Below are 1,178 nucleotides of genomic sequence, written 5' to 3' on the forward strand. Positions count from 1 at the left end.
CTTCTTCACTGGTCTTTGTGGGCCCAGCGTTCTCGATCACGCAGCGGTACAGTCCTGCATCTGCCTCTGTTGCGTTACTGATGACGAGAGCACCACTGGGCAGCGTGAAGACTCTCTGGTCCAGCTCAACTGGCTCTTTGTTTAGTTCCCAGCGGATGAAAGACACCAGGTCTGGATTCACCTCACAGTTCAGCACGTAACTGTCACCCATCCGCACTGAAGCAGCTTCAGGCTGACTGAGGTACCGCGGGATACCTGAAAACAGAGAGAGGAAGAGCAAGAAATTACAATACAATAATTACAATAAATATCACATACCGGTTTGCAATAAAGTTTGATCATCTTGTTAAGAACTAAATGCCACACACAGAATGTGTTAAGTATTTATTGTGCAAATAAATAAGGTGAGTATATGAATTGGCATTCACTTTGGTATACTGGCAAGGCTTTTGAAATGTTGAAATATCAACAATGCCTGAAGCTATCTGCCTGTGGGCTAACATTTAATTTCTCTGTCTGTGTGATCTATGTGCTTTAGAGGCGAGGAAGTTATTGCATTTTGATTAATTGAAGACAACTGTAATTACGTGCACTGAGGAATTATGCAAAGTAAGATCATGTGTACTAAAAAGCAAATATGGTTGACTTTAAATGGTTAATCACCTTCCTTCCATACTCAGAGATTTAATTCTGACTTCAGTAAGCACCTCTTTAGAGGTTAAAACAACATCTGGAACCCAAGGGCAAGTTTTACCTTCAAACCTCTGTAAATGAAACTGATGGTGCTGAAAAATAGCCATGGCATACAAGTGTTTACACTTCCTGGAGTTCCCCTGGTGTCCCTCAAGCGGAGAACCTGCCAGGAACCTCATCTCTAAGCAGGAAGTGGTGCTGACAGCCTACTAAGTCACAGATTTATCTGCTCCTTAAGTCTGACAAACTGATAAAGTCCAGAAAAATGGCTCGACATTAAGTCTGGGTGTATTTTAGATATCTATGGTTTAAATATTTTGCAGATGATACATACAGCCAACCAAAAATTATTCAGACACCATACATTTATAGCAAAATAAAGTAAACTGTGACATATACCCCAAAATTCTTCATACAGTGAACTACACTCTTAAAAATAAAGGTTCTTTAAGAGGTTCTTCACAGCGATGCCATAGAAGAACCAT

The 1,178-nt window shown here is 40.5% G+C and overlaps 1 protein-coding gene across 1 annotated transcript in view; it reads right to left on the reverse strand.

Annotated features, from left to right (window-relative positions):
• The window catches only part of LOC141342462 (catenin delta-2), a 72,023-nt gene extending 71,151 nt beyond the window's left edge, over window positions 1–872 (reverse strand). Inside the window, exons 1-2 of the mRNA XM_073846909.1 lie at window positions 755–872; window positions 10–255 (exon numbers count right to left, since the gene is read on the reverse strand). Of these exons, the coding sequence (XP_073703010.1) occupies window positions 10–255; window positions 755–872 (364 nt within the window). The remainder of the gene's footprint in view (window positions 1–9; window positions 256–754) is intronic.
• Window positions 873–1,178: the final 306 nt, after the last annotated feature.

The sequence above is a fragment of the Garra rufa genome, chromosome 9, assembly GCF_049309525.1.
Source record: "Garra rufa chromosome 9, GarRuf1.0, whole genome shotgun sequence".
NCBI classification, from domain to species: domain Eukaryota; kingdom Metazoa; phylum Chordata; class Actinopteri; order Cypriniformes; family Cyprinidae; genus Garra; species Garra rufa.